Source organism: Cupressus sempervirens, chromosome 1, assembly GCF_028749045.1.
Source record: "Cupressus sempervirens isolate cs-2001-9-10 chromosome 1, ASM2874904v1, whole genome shotgun sequence".
Lineage (NCBI taxonomy): Eukaryota > Viridiplantae > Streptophyta > Pinopsida > Cupressales > Cupressaceae > Cupressus > Cupressus sempervirens.
The window spans coordinates 855,225,474-855,239,152 of record NC_143118.1 but is presented as its reverse complement, the minus strand read 5'-3'; the positions used below and the strand labels follow the sequence as shown (position 1 = coordinate 855,239,152).

The window sequence follows — 13,679 nt, the reverse complement described above, 5'->3', positions numbered from 1 at the left end:
TACTTTCGAGTATTTGAGGGAGAAGTTAGGGGTCTTACCCCTATCTAGCCTAAACTAATATTAGATAGACATGCATCAATTTATGAACAGGGATGCATTTCATTCATGAGAATGTTGGGTTTTGAATCTCGTCATTACATACTTCTTGATCACGGAGTCTTGTTTTTGTGGTTATCTCAATCTTAAATTGAAAAATATGGTCTCCCTCTACTTATTATTTTTGGTGCCTGATTTGCATTTTATGCATAACCTTTACTTTTGAGATTTTCTTTCTTCGATGAATAATGTTGTGCAAGGTTATACTTAGAACATATGGTTGACAATTTCCACACTGAAGCACACCTTCCTACTTCCAAATGGAATGCTTTTGGACATTGATACACATGTAATAAAATGGAATCACAAGTTTACGTCTTAGGTGTCTTATTTGAAATAGCATGAGAATCGATTCTAGTTTTTGCAAATTGGAGCAGCTCGCATGCTTGAAATCAATGTTTGGTTATATCATTTTTTAGTTTTGGTTCGGGTCAAACATTTGTGTATTCTATTGGGCTATGGTTGTCATGTTATTGTTTAAGTGACTTAGGTCTTAGATTTTCATTAAGCGATGTAACCGAAGGTTTTCTTCACTCAATTCTTTCTTGCATGTATGCTCCCCTAAAAAAAAATAAATACAATTTATAAAATAAATATACATTTTTATTAAAAATAATAATAATAAATAAACATTATTTTAGAAATAACTTTGAACTACCATTTGTTAACTCATTTCTTAATTATTATTTTTCAAGAATTAAAGAAATTACAAAACTTTCCATTTCTTAAAGATTTTCCTGACTTAAAATCAAAATAGAACTAAAGAAACTAAACCCTTGTATCTATTACTAATAAAAAATAAATGTCTCCAAAAATAAAAATAAAATCTAACTCAATCATCAATAATTCAAAAAAGAAAATGCATTTATTAATGATATAATTTATCAACAATTGTACATAACACATCTAAACTTTTCACTTCATCACCTTTCTTCACCTCAACCCTAAACCCCATCTTCAATACCCCTTGCCTCCTCAAAAAATTTTCAAGAGTCCTGCTGAGATAATAAGAATATCTCCAATCATAACATGTTACCATTGTCATTATCCATTCTCCTTGACGTGGCCTGAAGCCGTAGAGACCTGGAAGCGATTTATTTATAAACTCTACCCTAGTCAAGCTATCAACTACAACCACAAAGCACACAATAACTGCTGTCAATTCTGACCACTTGGGATAATTTTGGTCAGTACACATTTCTATAACACCATCCAAAGCTATATTTGCTTCATTAAACAGATTTCCGTTCAAAATTGAATCTGCTCCATCCACTGCTCTTCCAATCATTTCCAGTCCTCCTGATGGAAATTTCTGAAATAAAAGACAAAATAATCACTTCTATCCATAGTAAGTTCCTTTAATTTATATAGATAATTTCAGAACTTACGAAAATACACAATAGCAACATTAGATTTTTCGGCTTAATTGTGTCAAGTCTATTGGCATCAAAATTTCCCGATCAATAATTTGATAAAAACAATTAGAATCATCTAATATAAAAAGTAGTACCTATTGAAACCATTACCTTTAACTTATGGATGCAATTCCGTATTAATGCATTGCCGCAATAACGAAGTCCCATAAACTCTTGTACGTGCAACTCTTCAATACCTTGTATTTTCTCCAGGTTCTCGCAAGACTCGATCACAAGTTGCTTTAGGGAGCTCAGTCCGGGCGCACTTGGCAACTCCTCAGTTTCAGGGCAACGATAAATAATGTTTAATATCACCTCCTCAAGCTCAGGACAATCATGAATATGCACCTCTGCGAACTGAAAGTTAGCGGACACAGTTCTCAAATATTGGCAACAGTACAATCGAAGATCTTTATAATCACATCCCTCAAATATATTCCCCTTGAGCCAACTTGGATTTGCAAAAGCTAGCATCTTCTCAAACTTCGGACAGCCCTGTATTTTCAACTCTACAAGCTTTTCACAACAAAACTCCGCCGTCTGTAAATTTTCACAGCCATCCATTTCAAAACATTTGAGAATCACACTGCTATCAAATATTATCCTCTGCAGACAATGCATACCCCTGAGGCACAAGGACTCAAACTCGACCATCCCGCAGTCATGAATTTTCAATTCTACAAGATTTGCAAGATCTGATATTCCTGACACACTTTTCAGATTTTCACAATTTATAATCTCAAGATACCTTAATGCCTTCATTTTTAAATTGGTCACTTCTTCAAGTTTTGTCAGCTTCTGAAGTTTGATATACTGAAGCCTTTGATAGTGCGTTCCTCTGAAACACAAGGACTTGGTCTCGAGCTTTTCACAGTCAATAATTTTAATTTCGACAAGCTCTGCAAGATCATATATTCCTGATAAAATTTTCAAATTTCTGCAAGCTGTAATCTCAAGACTATTTAATGTCTTTACCATTCTTAAATCCACTTCCTCGAGTTTCTTCATCTCACGAAATTTGATATACTGAAGGCCTGGATAGTGCATTCCACTAATTAAGATCTTAGATACACGTTCCTCCTCGCTGATCTCCAGTTTTCCAAGGCCTCTCAAAGGGGTCCAGACACTAGAAGACATTCCTGCACCTCATTAATGTTGAAATTGATATCAATTAATTACAGATTTTATGTCATCGTTCTTAAACATTAAACATTAATTTGGAAAAAATAAGTTAGCTTTAACAATTTAACACTTTAATCTTGTAAAAAAATTAGTATGTGATGTTTAAAGTGTTCTAAATAAATTTTTTTTAACATTTTAGTCTTATAAAAAAAAATTAGTATGTGATATTTAAGCCCTTCTAAATAAAAAAACTTAAGAATCCAAAATACAAATATTCATATCAATTGAGAAATTATATTCGTAAAGACAAACCTGTGACTGGCAATTCTCCAGCATCTAAGAGCACATTCTTAAAATTATCAGATATTCCTGAAAATTGTGGAAATTCTTCCAATAAGGTTCCAGAAACTTGCAGCTCTTTCAAAGGGGGCACCTGAAATCCCAGATAAAGTTGTCTGAAGATCTAAATGATTTACAAGGACATCCTACAGACATCATACTGTAGGATTTGAAGAACAGCAGCAACACAATAAAAAAATAATACTCAGAATAGGGGAGGCTCTGTTTTACCACAGATAAAAACTGATATTCTATTCCAACGACAATCGCTGTTCAGCCAATACATTTATTCAAGAAGGAAATTGTTAAAACTACTCCCTATAACATAGATCAAAATATAGATCTGGAGTTCTATACGGTGGTTTTAGCATGATTGTGTGCCCTCTTAAGTAACTGTAACCTATTCCACTTTTGTAGAAGAGAGAACAACTACACTTTGCTTCTTTGAATTCTATGTGATTAAACCGGAACCCAAAGAAAAACATTTACCAGACTATTAAACAGCAAATTTAGGAATTTAAAAGATTACTAACAAACTAGTAAACAAAGCCGATAACCATGCAATCTAACAATTATACATGAAAGTTATAAATGAAAGTTATAATTTTAATTGCTATGAACAGAAAGGTGCACCGCTCTGGAGTTTTCTCTTTAAGAGGACTTTGATCGCAGCATCAGATATATTCTACACATACGTGAGTGGAATATACCCCACTTCACCGCTAAAAAGAGATTTAGTTTCTTAGACTGAGAAGATCAAAGTACCTGCATGCCATTCTCCCACAACTTTTTAAACCGTCCACCTTTGATTATTAAACACTGCAATCTTTGAAGAGGAATCCATGGAGGAATGCTTGGACGCACTTCTGTGGAACCATCCTCAATCTGGAGCCATAGTAAGGAAGTTGACATCGCAAAATAACTATTTGATTGGCCTAAAAAGAACGTAACTTGTGAGCCAATGGACTGGTCAAAAATGGAACAGAAACACTTGATATTGGTTTGGGCGAGTATTGTTTGGAAACCCATTAACTCCTGCAGATACAGAGGTGGCTCGGATTTATATATTTCTTAGGATCAAAAAAACAAAATTTTGAGCATTTGAAATGCTATGCCAGAACTAATTTGAAGGGGTAACAAGCATACCAAAGGTTGCAGATCTCGTGGGTGCCACAGGCGATGAGGAGGGCTGAATTGAGGTGCAATTTCTCTTCCCAGGTCTCTCAGGTGGTCATGCATTCTCAATATAGTATCGTCTTCTTCTAGAAGACACTTATCTTTGAGCGTTTCCACTGCATGTTGTGTGTTCAATTCTAACCCATCCCATATCCTTTCGGCCATATTCTTCGATCTGCCCACAAAGAAACAAGCAGTATCCATGAAAACTTGTTTTTGTTCATCATCCAACGAGTCGAAGCTTATTTTCAATCTTTCCTTTACATCTCGAGGCAGCGCCGTTCTAGCCTTACCCAATTCTGACTTCCAATAAGTGAGATCTCTATTGCGAACGTGGCGACCAAGAACCAGAAGGGATAGAGGTAACCCCTGACACACATCTACAAATTCGTCGACCAGCGTCTCATACTCGGTATGTGGATGGGGTTGGTCAAAGGCATGCCAACAGAATAGCTCCTTCCCATGGTCTCTATCCATTCTTCTCACATGATAGCCACGAGTAATATCCGCACTTACTAGCACTCCAATGTCACGGGTTGTGACAATAACTAAACTATCACTGGACTGAACGATATCCTTGATAACTAAAGCATCCAACTGCTCTACATCATCAATGTCATCTAAAACTATTAAAAACCTTGAAAAGCGTGTCCTCCTTAGACAAAGTTTGAGATGGTTCTGTCCTTCCTCTTTACTCCTAAAACCTCTTTCTTCATTGAAGAGATCTTTGACAAGATGACGTTGCAACAAAGGTAGTTCATTCTTCACAGAAGCATCACGTACATCGGAGAGAAAACTTGTGCGAGAGTAAGTTGAGTGCTTTCTGTTAAACAACTCTTTCGCTAGAGTTGTTTTACCTATTCCTCCCATGCCAAAAATACCGACAATGTTAAACTTATGCTTCCTTTCTAATTGCAGCCTGCACTGGTTTTCAAAATCTTGTACAAGTTCATTAACACACTGTCTTTCAAAATCTTCCACAAGATCTTTAAGCCCCACTGGATATGTGGCAGCTTTAAATACACAGCTTTTTAAATCTATTTCCCATTTCACAGCGGCTACTAGGTTTTTGTAGCCCGTGGAACTGCTTGAAAAGAAAGCAGAATTCCATGAGAAAATAATACGCCAAATTTGAAAGAAAACGGAATCATGTCTGAAGTAGAACCAACAAAAGCGCAGAAAGATTACCTGCCAAATTCTTCATGTCCAGCTATAAATGAAACAGTCTGAAGGGCATTCTTCCATTCGGTAAGCTTGTCCAAATATCTGCCCTTATTTTCATATTCCGTGAATGCAGCAGCGTATCTCCCACTTTCTATGTGGCGGAGTTCACCTGGCTTCACTTTATAAAACAGGGGAATTATTGGGGCCTTACTTTCTAACATCTGAACCAGCTCAGCCAAACACCAAGGTGACTCTGCATATCGTGGGGAAAAGATTGCAATATGTACCTTGGCAGAGTGGATGGCTGTGGTAATAATGGAAGGGAATGAATGTCCAAGTTCCTTCTCTTCGGAATCAAGAAACGCACGAACCCCCAGTTCGTGAAGGGAGTTGTAAAGCTGACTAGCAAGACTATGTTTGACATCGGGGCCTCTGTGGTTGATGAAAACATCAAACAACCTTGCAGGCTTAAAAGGCTCCAATCTTGTTGCAGGGGACGGTACTATTCCGTCGAAAGCACCGGAAGAAGATGGCATTGTTTCTGACAAACAGAAACAAAGAGCAGGAAGAATACGCTTTGGTTTCGATCATGAGGAGGAAGGGACAAAATAGATCATAACGTGGGCGGTATGAGTGCGTCCGGTTTGGATTATGAGGAGGAAGGAACAAATAGATCAAACCGTGGGCTGGACGAGTGCGTCCGTGGTTGTTTCCTCGAGGAAAATAAAAGAAAAACGTTGAGAATCCAACACAACTACCGACCCGTTCAAAGAAGTAGACAGGTTCAGCTCAAACCGCTCATTTTCCATGTGCAGCCGGCCGACACACGAGTCCGTCCAGCATTCCAGCATTAAAACTCTTTGCTACAGCATTTAATATGCATTTGCCTATAAATAGAATAAGTTGGACCTGTCAGCAGAGCCCATTTCTCCTTTCTCCTTTGTTTGCTCTATTCTAATTCTTTATCAAGAGGGAAGGGGAATATTTAGAAATTTGAGTTCGGCCTTTTCCACGAAACATCGGAGAAAACGGAGAGGGAAAACGGTAAGATTACAAGTAGACAACTCGATTTACTTTACGATCTGTCTGTCTGTATGTGAGTCTGTAGGAAAGAATTAAGGCAAGTTCCATCTTCTCTCCACATGAAGTTGCAGGCTGAAAAACACGAAGGGAGTCGGTTCGGCCTTTACCGTGAAAGATCGAAGGGAAAGGGGCAGTGTATATACGGTACCTCCTGCTATTCTCTATTTCTACTAAGTGCCAAATCCCTTTTCGGAAAAAAAGCCAAATCCCTTTGTGTGTGTCTCTGTGTGTGTTACTCATAAATATTATTCTAGGAAAGTTCAATATCATTCATAAAATTTCCTAATGACTATGATATGGCTCTATGACTTTATGGTCATACATGATGAAATGTCCTTTTACTGGTTTTGTATGATATTTCAAGCTTCAAATCAGATTTTAAAAATCAAACAACCAATATTACAAAGATCCACCAATTTCTCAAATAAACTCAAATCGGGTATGTCTGAAATAGTGCCAAAAACTTTACAACTTCACAAATTATTAATAAATCTGAAAATGGACATTTTTACAAAAATTTCAGCAGCATAACAGCCTACAAAATGACATTTCCAGATTTGTATAGCCTTTACACAACAGCTTACAAATGTAGGACAAAACTATGCTCAATTGGGCTCCCGAAATTAACACAAAAATGCCCGAAAACACCACAAAAACACTCATAAACTATCTTAGAAGTTTAATCACGTCCCAATACATATATTCAGCTCTATTTTAACATTTTAAAGTCTGAAATATAGTAGCAACCCAAACTGATATGAAACACTCAACTGAAAACACCAAATTCAAACAAAAAACAACCTCGAAAACCCACAAATCGGCACTATTCAGCACAAAGGCAAACTCTGTATGAGCATGCACATGGAATGGCTTCAAACTCCCATCCTTAGCTTTCTTGGAAACCTGCAAACTCCCGTTATTGGGTCTCCTTCTCCACAGGCTTGGCAGCCTCTGAAGAACAACAAAAAAAATCAGCAAAAATCAAGTTCTGGAATGAGCCCAAAATGCCTCTAAACCCCTTAAAAGAGAGCATAACCCTAACTCACGTCCAAGAGGAGTTAATAAAATATAATTTAATAATATTTTTTATTTATTAGTCCATTAGTTTCCAAAGATTAGCCCCTTTTGCCAAAACTTCACCTTTTTGGAGTCTGTCTGCCTTAGCAAAGTTTATTATTTTTAATTATTTTGAAAAAGGGACATGACAAGTCCTCCCCTCCCAAATATTGCTTGTCCTCAAGCAATGAAGGTTGGAATTCTCAAGAATATGTGCTCCTTCCCAAGTTGCATCCTCTAGTGGTAATCCTTTCCATTTGACCAAATGCTTTATGACGCTCCTGTTTCTCAATCTTTTCTCTCTTGTATCCAAAATCTCTTTTGGTACAAAACTAATTTTCCTTCATCATCAAGAGGTGGTAATTCTATAGATACCATGGTTTTCTGGCCTAGAACCTTCTTTAGGCAAGATACATGGAAAATATTATGTATTTTGCTATTTGGTGGGAGCTCCAATTCATAAGCTACTTCTCCTACCTTCTTGATGATCTTATAAGGCCCATAGAACCTTGGTTTGAGTTTATCTGCCCCATTCCTCTTCAAGGTGCTTTGCTTATATGGCTGCAACCTAACAAATACCAAATCTCCCACCTCAAAAGATCTTTCAATCCTTTTCCTATCAGCATATAACTTTTGTTGGTTCTGTGCATGTTGTAGATTATCCTTGAGAGACCTTATTATGTCTTGACTTTTCTTGACGAAATCACTTGCTGTAGGTACTCTGCTATCAGAAAGTATTAGATCAACAAAGGAAAGGGCATCATAACCATAAAGAGCATGAAAAGGAGGCATACCAATAGACATGTGATGAGATGTATTGTAACAATACTCCCCTAGGTGTAACCATTTCACCCAAGCATATTGTTGATTTGAAACATAGTTTCTCAAATATCCCTCTATCCATTTATTAACTATCTCTGTTTGTCCATCTGTTTGAGGGTGATAGCTAGTACTGAGAGTGAGTTCAGTTCCTGCCAAATGAAAGAGCTCCTTCCAAAAAGAGTTGAAAAATCTACTGTCCCGGTCACTAACAATGTTTCTAGGCAAGCCATGTAATCTAAAGATTTCTTTGAAGAACAATTCGACCACTTGTGATGCCTTGAAATCAGATGTGATAGGAAAGAAATGTGCATACTTAGTTAGTCTATCTACCACCACATATATGCAATCCTTACCTTGAACCTTGGGCAACCCAGTGATGAAGTCTATGGAAATACTTTCCCATTTTTGTTCAGGAATAGGAAGTGGCTACAACAACCCTACAGGAAAATTTTGCTCACTCTTGCTTTGTTGGCATACCATACATTCTTTAATGTGTTTAAGAACATCCTCTTTCATACCCTTCCATGAAAACTGCTTTCAAATTTGCCTGTATGTCTTGAAGTATCCCTGATGACCAGCCAAAGGTGTGTCATGAAAGGCCCTCAATATCCTCTCCTTAGTTTTTGATCCCGGCACTAAGAAGATCCTGTTCTTGTAATAAATCAATTCATCAACAACCTTGTACATATTATCATCCACTAACTTATCCAAAATCTTGGTGGCAAAGGAATCTTTAGCATACTCTAAAATTATGGAGATTTTCCAATCAGCAGAGATAGATGATAAGGAACACAAAGTGGGCTTTCTTGAGAGAGCATCAGCAACCACATTATTCTTTCCTTTCATGTATTCAATATCAAAATCATAAGCTTGCAATTTGCTTACCCATTTTTGTTGACAATCATTCAAATCCTTTTGGTTCAAGAAGAACCTGAGGCTATTATGGTCTGTCTTTACAATAAATCTTCCACATACCAAATATTGTCTAAACTTATGAAGTGCATGCATGACTGCCAACATTTCCTTATCATAGATGGAGTAACCTTTCTCTAATTGATTTAATTTTCTACTCTCAAATGCTATTGGATGCCCCCTTTGAGTTAGGACAGCTCCTATACCTTCTCCAGAAGCATCACATTCAACAACAAAAGGTAAAGAGAAATCTGGAATTGCAAGCACAGGGCATGAACTCATTACCTCCTTAAGCTTATCAAATGTTTTTTGTGCCTCTTCTGTCCAAACAAAAGCTCCTTTCTTTGTCAAATCAGCCAAGGGGGCAGCAAGCTGAGAAAATCCCTTGGCAAATCTCCTATAGTAGCTACACAACCCGAAGAAACCTCTCAACTGTGTAAGATTAGTGGGTGGAGGCCAATCCAAAATTGCCTGAATTTTTTGTTGATCAACCTGTACTCCTTTAGAACTTATTATATGTCCTAAATATAGGATCTCTGTCAAACCAAACTCACATTTAGATAGCTTAGCATAAAAGGATTGCTGCTCCAAGATTCCCAAAACAACGTCTATGTGCTTTAGATGCTCTTCCCATGTTTTACTGTAAATCAAGATATCATCAAAAAATACCAAAACAAATTTTCGAAGATGCTGGCTGAATACCTTATTCATACAAGATTGGAATGTTGCAGGTGCATTAGTGAGGCCAAATGGCATAACAAGAAATTCAAAGTGCCCAAAGTGACATCTGAAAGCAGTCTTTTTCACATATTCACTCCTCATTCGAATTTGATGGTACCCTGATCTTAAGTCAATTTTTGAGAAGTATACAACACCATGTAACTCATCAATGAGTTCATCTATGCATGGTATGAGATACCTATTTTTTATGGTCTTCTTGTTTAGAGCCCTCTAGTCTATAAACATTCTCATTGTACCATCCTTTTTTTTGACAAGTACCACAGATGATGCAAATGGACTAGAGCTAGGCCTTATGAATCCCATGTTCAGGAGTTCTTGAATAGTTTTTTCAATTTCTTTCTTATAACCTCTTGGATGGCAGTATGGGGTTGTTATAACTGGTTTGGCACCCTGTTCTAACTCTATAACATGCTCGAAACCTCTATCTGGTGGTAATCTTGGAGGCAAGTCATTGAAAACTATACTATGCTTATCTAGAATACTTTGAATTTCAAAATAGAAATTACCTTGATTCTTTGGAGAGTTTGTTGGATGGATCATGACTCCTAGTGCCCATGCTACTTGTCCTCTTTGAAAAGTCATCTCCATCCTTTTTGCAGAGATCGCCCTAGGTGCTCCATTCAATAAACCTCTCAATATGACTTCTTTCCCATTGGAATGAAATTTAAACTCCATAGTTTGATGGTTCATGTAATAGCCTCCAATAGAGTGCAACCATTGGACACCTAATACAAGATCTATCTCCACAATACCAACCACATAGAAGTCATCACATAACTCATAATCTCCTAAGGTCATCTTGAGTTGTTTCACCACCTGTGTGCAAGGCATAGTGAATCCATCAGCTACAATAACATTGAATCCCTCAAAATCTTCTTCTTTAAGCCCTCTTTTCATGACAAATCCCTCATCAATAAAATTGTGAGTTGCCCCACTATCAAGAAGAACTGTCAACCTTTGCCCTGCTAGTACCCCTCGAATTCAGAAGGGATGGTATCTTGGGACTTCTAATAATGTTGCTAAAGTGCCATCCTTGCTGATTTCTTTTTCTTTCTCTTCTTCTGTCTCCTCCTTAGTATCATGAAATTCCTCATGCTCATCTGAATCAGATTCTGAAGCAACTTCAATATAGTGCACTTGACCTTTCCCCAAACATCTCTGTCCTGGAACCCATGGTTCTCTACAAGTAAAACAAAGCTTTTTCCTTCGTAATTCACTCCTAGTCTCTTCATCTACCTTCTTTTTTGCCACATTCTTCACATCTTTTGGTGGTAGTGTTGGAAAAGTCTTTTTTTGAAAATTTTCTTTATGTTGTCAAAGATTTGGGATTTTTTGATTAGTAACTGATTTTATAGGCACACAAGTTTCAAGTTGCAAGCTTCTTTTGATAGCTTCCTGTAAGGTTGAGGGTGAGAAAGCCTTAACCAAACCCTTAACAGAATCTTCTAAACCATCAAGAAAAAGATAAACAATCTTCTTTTCACTCATATTAGGTACCATAACAGCCACTTTTTGAAATTCTTCTATATACTCATTAACTGATTTGGTTTGCTTCAACTTTGACAATTCTTTAAAGTACTCTTCATCATCCTTGAGGTCAAATCTACCTATCACTCTTTGACTGAAATCATCAAATGTAGTTACCTGATCATGACCTTGAGTAGTCATTCCATTATACCACCAATCATAGGCTGCATCTTCCAAGTGTAGACTTGCAAATTGAACAACATCACTCTCTTTCATAGGGTTAAGTGTGAAGAAAGTTTGTAATTTTTGTAGCCATGCTCTAGCTGAAATTTTATTTGTTCCATCAAAAGTAGGTGCTGTAAACTTGCTTATTTTATTTTTGAGCTCTCTTCCACTTGTGTCATGCTCCCTCCTGTTCTCTTTCTTGGGTATCAAAGTGTTCATCATATCCACATATTCTCTAAAAGAAACTGAACTATGAAAGTCATCATCTAAGCCATTGTAAGTAGCTCTTAATGTAATCAAGTTACCTGTAACCTCTTCCACAGGATTAATGGCTGGATTTGGTACTGGTGGCTCATCTGCAAGCAAAAAAATAGTTTTGGTTGATTTAGATGGTGTGGATCTCGCATTTCTTGGCTCCTCTGAAGTGCTCCCTTTCTCATTAATAGATGCAACTCCTTGTAGTTTTTCTGTCAATATTCGCAAAGCCTCTCTAGTTTCCGCCAAACCATCCACTGTTTGCTTCTGAGTATTTTGGATGTCTTGGAAGAATTTCTTTGCCATCTCATCTGGATCAGCCATACTTTTCTCTTCCTTGGATTTTGTACTTTTACTTTCAACTGGAGGTTTGGTCAAAATTTCTTTATTCTTTTCTTGCTGCAAATATCTTTTTTCTCTTTCGCTTAGTTGCATGTGACCATAAATTTTGACATACAACTAATTAGAAGCAACATGCAACCATAAATTATGACATGCAAGAACTGGGTAGTTGTCAAAACTGACATGCAAGATCTGGGTAGTTGTCAAAACTGACATGCAAGATCTGGGTAGTTGTCAAAACTAACATGCAAACTTCTACAAACCCTCAGGCTGACAAGATCATGGCTCTGATACCACTGCAATGTCCCTTTACTGGTTTTGTATGATATTTCAAGCCTCAAATTAGATTTTAAAAACCAAACAACCAATATTACAAAGATCCACCAATTTCTCAAATAAACCCAAATCGGGTATGTCCAAAATAGTGCCAAAAACTTCACAACTTCACAAATTATTAATAAATCTGAAAAAGGACATTTTTACAGAAATTTCAGCAGCATAACAGCCTACAAAATGACATTTTTAGATTTATATAGCCTTTACACAACAGCTCACAAATGTAGGACAAAATTATGCTCAATCGGGCTCTCGAAATTAACACAAAAATGCCCGAAAACACCACAAAAACACTCATAAACTATCTCAAAAGTTTAATCATGTCCCAATACATATATTCAGCTCTATTTTAACATCTTAAAGTCTAAAATAGAGCAGCAACCCAAACTGATATGAAACACTCAACTGAAAACACCAAACTCAAACCAAAAACAACCCCGAAAACTCACAAATTGACACTATTCAGCACAAAGGCAAACTCTATATGAGAATGCACATGGAATGGATTCAAACTCCCATCCTTATCCTTCTTGGAAACCTGCAAACTCCCGTTCTTGGGTCTTCTTCTCCACAGGTTTGGCAGCCTCTGAAGAACAACAAAGAAAATCAACAAAAATCAAGTTCTGCAATGAGTCCAAAATGCCTCTGAACCCCTTAAAAGAGGGCATAACCCTAACTCATGTCCAAGAGGGGTTAATAAAATATAATTTAATAATATTTTTTATTTATTAGTCCATTGGTTTCCAAAGATTAGCCCCTTTTGCCGAAACTTCACCTTTTTGGAGCCTGCCTGCCTTAGCAAAGTTTATTATTTTTAATTATTTTGAAAAGGGGACATGACACATGATATCAATAAATTAGAATGTGTGTGTGTAATCCACCATAAGAGTACCACATATCCCAAACATTGGTAGATACTTTTATAAATATAGGTAGTCCTACCCAAAGAAAAACCACCATACCCTATGCCTTTAAGTAACACCGTTTAATTATTTATTACTTTCTTTATACCATACCATCTATCCACTAAGACCAATATATGTATATATAATAACACTAGCAATTGCACCTTAGTGTGCAATAGGTACGTCGTATTTTGCTGTAATATTTTTGTGTAACTAACACAAA

General features: G+C 36.8%; 1 protein-coding gene across 1 annotated transcript; it reads right to left on the bottom strand.

Moving 5' to 3' along the window:
• Positions 1–939: 939 nt before the first annotated feature.
• Positions 940–6,081, bottom strand: LOC149580534 (disease resistance protein Roq1-like). The gene is made up of 6 exons (XM_089791715.1): positions 5,337–6,081; positions 4,119–5,232; positions 3,738–4,007; positions 2,946–3,066; positions 1,623–2,650; positions 940–1,408 (listed from the first exon to the last, which is right to left on the bottom strand). Exons 1-6 carry the CDS (start codon positions 5,846–5,848, stop codon positions 965–967), a joined length of 3,489 nt encoding a protein of 1,162 aa, XP_089647841.1. The 5' UTR covers positions 5,849–6,081; the 3' UTR covers positions 940–964.
• Positions 6,082–13,679: the final 7,598 nt, after the last annotated feature.